The 6,972-nt window shown below is 35.2% G+C and overlaps 1 protein-coding gene across 2 annotated transcripts; it reads right to left on the bottom strand.

The window, feature by feature from the left end:
• Positions 1-1,821: 1,821 nt before the first annotated feature.
• LOC114169921 (SART-1 family protein DOT2-like) lies at positions 1,822-6,565 on the bottom strand. Of its 2 annotated transcripts, none has more exons than XM_028055319.1 (11): positions 6,224-6,565; positions 5,292-5,419; positions 5,137-5,188; positions 4,884-4,997; positions 4,708-4,804; positions 4,537-4,603; positions 4,391-4,450; positions 3,647-4,259; positions 2,688-3,285; positions 2,230-2,314; positions 1,822-2,154 (listed from the first exon to the last, which is right to left on the bottom strand). In XM_028055319.1, exons 2-11 carry the CDS (start codon positions 5,412-5,414, stop codon positions 2,080-2,082), a joined length of 1,884 nt encoding a protein of 627 aa, XP_027911120.1. In that variant the 5' UTR covers positions 5,415-5,419; positions 6,224-6,565; the 3' UTR covers positions 1,822-2,079. The 2 variants fall into 2 exon arrangements, with proteins under 2 accessions (XP_027911120.1, XP_027911121.1); XM_028055320.1 differs by having other exon boundaries at positions 5,292-5,415.
• Positions 6,566-6,972: the final 407 nt, after the last annotated feature.

Below are 6,972 nucleotides of genomic sequence, written 5' to 3'. Positions count from 1 at the left end.
TTCTCCAACACAACACAGAGGGCTCAATAAGTGTGATGACTGGATACATCCCGACCCTCTTGGCCGAGTACATCCCGGCCCAAGGGAGTGGCAGATGGAACATGTGATTATGGCGTAGAGGTACAGAGGAGCAGCGCACAATCTCAGCCAAAAAGGAAGGAGTTGATATTTGGCGAAGTACAGACGGGCAAACCCCAACAAGGAAGGAATTGATATTTGAGAAGTACAGACGGTCAAACCCCAAAAAAGAAGGAGTTGATCTTTGACAAAAGTACAGATGGACAAATCTCAGAATGGAAAGAGCTGATCTTTAACAAAGACACAGACGTACAATCTCAGCCAATAAGGAAAGAACCGATGCGTGCAACCTCAGTCAAAAAGGGAAAGAATCGATCCTTGAATACAAACGGCCCGCAAATAATAATAAAGGTCCATTAAGAAATTGGTATAAATTAAGGCTTAGTGAACAGGTAAAGGGACACTTTTCTCACTGAACCAATTACGTCTCATATCGAATCACTTTCTGACTTGAGCGTCGGAGTGCCTGCAGGTACCCCCACCCCCGGAGTGCAGACGTTAGGGAGATCTAGGAGGAGTCCAGGGAGGAACGGGAGGAGGTTCGACACAGAGGGTTCTTGAGATCGTCTGGTTCCGCACCGAAATAGTATCGAACAGGTACAATTAGTCTTATTTTAACATATGCCATAAAAAATGTAGTTGTCATGGAACAAATATTTAAACTAATTTTTCTAGAAATAAAATTTATCATGGTTGGACTTCAATGGTGTCCTTTTTTAGCATAAAAGTATATTTAGATTCTTTACACCTAACACTCTTCACTATATATCTTAAGTTTCTCGATGCTCCACCATCTTCAATTCATTAACATCTTTCTTCAATATTATTTAAATACCTTCTTCTATATAACATTCTCTAATTATTCTTGCTTGAATATCATCGTCTTAAATGATTATGAGAAATCCAAAATCCAAATGCTATGTGAATGAAGCTGCATCGTTCATTTTTAAAGTCTCATTATCAAAGACAATCGAGTTTTGTTAAATTAGAGACTATTTTAGAAGATGAAAGTCAAGAGTTTAATTCATTGTCTAAAGCCTTTCTTTCTTTTCCTTTATTATTTTTTGGATTGCTATACATTTTGTTATGGAGAAGACTAGTTTGATTAGTTGTTCAATCAAACAAATATAAAGAAATTTTAGAATATTATTATTGAATAAGAAAGAGTAAAATTAAAAAAATACTTTGTCAATTGTGTTACACATATAATATTGTTGTTGATTACAATAGTTTGTAACTGAAATTAATTTAAGGCATCACCATATTAAAACTAATTGGACAAATTGTCTCTGGATTGCATCTTTCCCTTTATATAGAAAAATCGCTGAATGTTATATTCATATATTATCTTATGCATATATTATCTTATACATATGTCATCTTAGGTTTACTTCACAAACTCGTTGCTATGCTCCTATTTATTTGAAATCAAAGAAAGAATAAACATAATATATACTTGTAATAAAAAAGTTTGTAATTCTATATTAAACATTATGTAAAAACATTGAAGAATTTTATAGGAAGATTTTATATAAAACATTAAATTTGTTTTGAAATAATCAACTCCGTATCAAAAAGTTTGTAATTCTATATTAAAGATAAAGTAAAAAACAGTGAATAATTTTATAGGAAGATTTTGTATAGTTTTGAAATAATCAACTCCGTATGAAGTCAAGGTTACAATTTGTCCTGTTTTTGCTAAGGTAAGACCTAAAAGCAATAAAGTTCCAGACTATCCAAAGAGAAATCCAAAATTTTAGTTAATACATTAAAAATAAACTCTTATCTGTACAGAAGGAACACGAATTCTAGAATGGAGAAAAATTCAACTAGTTGTCAGATTGCTAGCTCCTTAAATTTCTACTAACATACATCTTTCAAGAAAATCAAGTTTTACTAACGAAATTAACACTATAAATTCAGCTGCAAATCATCAGCAGTCAGCAACAGAATAGATGAACAACACTATGGGTCCAACTTCTACGCTCACAGGGCAAGGAATTATGATTTAGGCTTTTTAGGGTTATCCGAGCCTGATGTCTCAGCTTTCCTCTTAATTCCCAGAAAATGTTCTACCTGAAACAATTAAAAAGATATGTATAAACATCTGAAAAATATAACATAAAAGCTTAAACACGCCCTGAATTATACCTTACGATCACCAAGCATAGGTGTCAAGCCACCAGGAAGATCTTTCTCAACAGTTGCAAAACCACTTTTTGGGTCACTAGTTTGTCTGCCAATATAAAACCAAACAGTCACATACATTGGTATACTAACTAAGCAAAACAAGGAAATAAGAGAAGATAGAAGAAACTACACAGAAACCATGCTATATTTACATAATTCCTTTGATATTGTCAAAGACTTGCACAATTCAGTACAAGAACTTTAATTTTACTGCCATAAATCACAGAAAATAATAAAAATAGGTTCCGTTATGCAACTCCTAAAACAATACACTGTTTCAACTTCCTTGTTGCAACAATAACTTTTAACACTAAATCACGAAACCAAACATGCTCCAAGTTTCTCAATTCATTTCATGCAAACAGATCTTTAAATTAAAACTTGAGGAATTATAAGTTTGCATAAAATTGAAAGCATACCCTGGTTTAACATGACCACTAAGAACAAGATAGGGGGTCTGCAAACGTGCTTGAGCTTCCCGCATTCTCTCCACAGACAGTGATGGTGTATCAGAACTCTTCATTTGCTTCATCTTCAATTCTTCTTGATATTGCTTCATACGCTTCTCTTGCTTCATTTTTCCAGGTCCTTTACCGTGGAACTTATGAGAAATCATTCGAAAGGCTTCCTTAGGAGTTAAAATTCTCCCAAATTCATCAGTCCTTTCAATGCGAATCTCCCTTTTTTTCTGAGTTTCCTTCTCGTCATCATCTACAATTCCAACCAATTTACTTTTCTTCTTGTCCATGTTTCTGCCACCCCATTCAATGCTTTCCTTAAGTGTTCCTCGATCTTTAAGCAGTTTCAAAGCACCTGACAATCCTTTCCCTACAGCAACTTCATGGATAGTTTCATCAGGAACGATTTCCTCTTTGTCTTCCTTATTGGGTTGTTCATCTTCATTAGTTTCTTGAACTTCAGTCCATCCACCACCCTCATTAGTCTTTTCTTCATCAGGAACAATAGCCTCTTCATCATCATGCATGAAAACATCTTCACTTTCTGGTTTACGTGCTTCTGAAAAGTAGAAAGCAACATGCCTAAGTTTAATTTAATCTACTATCAGCTTCCCCATTATATAACACTTCCAACATGCTTACAAAACATTTATATGTCAGAACACCTACTGTACTGAGCATAAAAAAGAAAGATCAGATCACAAACATTCAAATTATTGTGTTATTGACAAAGATGTCAACAAGAAGAGCACAATGAAATAAATATTATATAGAGGATTTCCGAAACAATCAACAGAATTCCAGCAATCCAAATAGATAAAAAAGAAAACTGATCCACTTTTAAATTTAATCAGGACAATCATACTCATGAAGTACTATGAAATTCATTGTATTAGAAACCACAAATAAATCAGAATTACCTTCATCAATGTGGAGACCCCAGACAAATTCTTCCATCTCTGTGAAGACCACCTTGTTTTCTCGTGACTCTCCAGCCGTGGGGTTTTGACCATCAGTCTCATTATTATGATTTGAGGTAGCAAGCAACGCGATAGCTTGAGGACCAGATACCCCTTCTTTCTCATGCTTTTTAAGAGCTAATCTTCTTGCTTTCTCTAAGGATTTACGAAGATCCTCATCATCATCAACAAAAGCTGGAGTTTCATCTTCCTCTGTTTTAACATTGAGAGTTTGTTCCTGACGCAACAATTTGGAGGCTTCCTCTGCTTTAGCATAAGCAGACTGGTAAGCATTACTTCTCATCTTAGACTCCAATCTTTCTTGCTCTTCTTTGATAGCTTGCCTCCTCACATTGTTCCGAGAACCAAGGTCGCCAACACCCAATCCTGAAGAGACAGCTTCAGCTTCAAGGGCATTAATATCTAGCTTATCTTTCTTCCGCAAGGACTTTTTCTTCTTGGGCTTCTTAAATTTTAGCATTTCTTCGTGAGTATAGTAATCTGATGATACCTTTCCAGATGAAGTAAGATCTTCAAAGGTATTTGTGGAAACACCTGTTAACCTTCTTCGCAGCTGGAAGGTAGAAAAAAGATACCCCAGAAAAAAAGAAAAAAGAAAAACAGATAAACAGAATGACCATTGCAATAGGAAAAGAAGAATAGAATGGCTATCATAATATTTCATAAAAGAAAAGCATAACTAACCTCTTCAAGTTTCTTCTCAGCTTCACCTGAGAAGCGTCCCTTATCATCCAAAGTTACTCCCTGAACAAAAAAATCTAATGAGTACATGCATTCACAAAATCTAGTTGCTCATCATCCTTTTTGGGAATGTAACAAGAGTAGCAAACCTCTTCCGCAGCTGGATCATCATACTGTGGCAACATTTTCTTCTCCAAGGAGGGATCATCATTGAACCTGAAATCGAGAGAACAACCTTCATAAAGACTCTTTCCTTTTCATTACTTCATTTTAATCTATACATACATTATTGCACATTGACAACATTTAGAATGTCTTACTTATCATCATATACACCAGTTTTCTTTTTTGAAGCTTTATAAGCCTCGTCTCGTCTTTTCTGTTCTCCAATTTCAATATTCTCCAGCATGTCAAGCTCTGCCATGTGAGACAAAAACTCTAATGATGTATCACTCACAGACTTCAAACTTACAGAATAAGTAGCAAGTAGTTGTACCTTCATTAACATCACCATCAGCAAGAATGGGCTGATCTTTAATAGTCAGAACTACTGTACCGCCTTCCATAACTTTATCAAGGCCATGGAGAACTTTCAGCCCCGCCAGGTTTTCTGTCAGATATTCAATATACAAGTATATTTTATCAACAATCAAATAAAGATTCATAACCCTCTAAGCTTAAATGCCCTAAGCTGTTGAGCTGTATCCTCATCAACACTTCCCTAGGTATTCAGAAACAGAGAAATTTACCCGTGTGTTGGGCTGTATCCTCATCATCACTTCCCTCTACTGCAATTTTGTCCTGCGAAAGTTTTAGCATGTTGTAATGATTACATATTTGAAACTGGGAGAAACAGTATCTTAAAGATCATAAAATATAGGTACAACATAAATGGGGGAAAAACCTGCTCCTCAAAAATCTTTGAGAGCTGCAATGCTCTTTTCTTTTCTAACTTGCGGCTTTTACTAACCCATGCTGAAATCTCAGAATCACCTTCAGGCTGTTTCTTTGTTCTTGATTCCTTCATCCTATCTAAAAATAAAAATATTATCACAACATAAAAGTTAGGTATTATATTTTAAACTACAAATATAAATTTTAAACTAGGATTTTAATATTTTTGAAGTAGGGATTATAATGGGTCAAAAGCCTCCATAACCCTTTCCAAATACATTGACAACCAACTCTAATACTAATTGATAAACACCCAAGCATTTGGAGAACTAAAACTTACAAGCTAGCTATTAAGGGCGGTGAATCAAACACTCAAATATTCCACTAAGCATCCCATCCTACTCAAGTCCCTACCAAAGCTACCAAGCACACCGTGAAACAATCATATATAAACTTGTACCTCTGAAACTAAAACAAGGAAATCATTCAATCCAAACCATATCAAATGACAAACAATAGAATAAAAAGGTATTTGACTCAACAAGTTTCATTGTTCAGCTTGTTTAGTTATTGTGGTAATCTAATATGCACTCTTGAAACAACTACAACATATAAACATCGAAAAAGGCCAACTAGATGACAACCTTTTTATTTCCAGAAACATCAATAAAGGTCAAATATAGTCAAGAGAATTCAGTATCGTCCATTTATACCATAAGTTGTGTCCTGTCAGAATGTATCAAATCCAGTAAATATAAATCACAATGGCGAAACGAGAAGGACAAAAACAGGGCAAATGAAGGGAAATTAGGGCAAAATCAGGACAACCACAAAACAATGGCGAAACAAAATCAGGGAAATCAGTAGAACCCCAAAACAATCAGGATAACCACAAAACAAAATCAGGAAATCACGGCAAAATCAAGCGATAAATAAACGAACCTGTTCGTGGTGGCGTGCCTCCTTGCTCTGCGTGGGAACCGCCGCTCTGGGAACCGCCGCTCTGGGAACCGACGCGGGCGCCTCCTCTCCTGATCTCAATCTCCCTCGCGTTGCCGTAGCGTGGCGTCACGCGCCCCTCCTCTCTTAATCTCGCGCGGTGGTGCTAGCTCGCAGCGTATTTCTCTATGGTGGTGGTGGCTCGCGTTGTGTGGCCTGTGACTCTGAGTGCGTGGTGTGTTTTGTCTTTGTTTTTTTTATTCAGAGACCCTCACCCAGCTAAGTTCACCAGAGCAGCATACATAGGTCTGTGTGAGAGCATGTCGTTTGGAACCTCTTGTTCAATCAATAATGATTATCATCTCGTTAAGAACCATTACCTGGTTACACAGTGTGATATTGTAAAACAATTTTAAATGTTTTTAATTGATTAAAATTTTCATTAATCAATTAAATGGTTCCTTAGAGGTCATAAGAAAGAATAGAATAATTGATTATTCAGAAAAATAATCGATTAAAATATAGAACTTTTATAGGATTTCAAGTTGTTAATAATATAATAGATTGAGATATTTTTTAATCGATTAAATTTGTTTATGTAATTAATGAGGAATATGTTTAAAACTTGTAGTAATTGATTATAACTGACAAACATCGTAAATGATTTTCAAAAATTTGTTAGAACAATCAATTACTCGCTTGAATTAATCGATTATATATGTACAATTATTGTTTTCAAATTGCATTTTTAA

The sequence above is a fragment of the Vigna unguiculata genome, chromosome 11 (genome assembly GCF_004118075.2).
Source record: "Vigna unguiculata cultivar IT97K-499-35 chromosome 11, ASM411807v1, whole genome shotgun sequence".
NCBI classification, from domain to species: domain Eukaryota; kingdom Viridiplantae; phylum Streptophyta; class Magnoliopsida; order Fabales; family Fabaceae; genus Vigna; species Vigna unguiculata.
The sequence above is the reverse complement of the archived record's forward strand: the minus strand, read 5'-3'. Positions and strand labels throughout refer to the sequence as shown.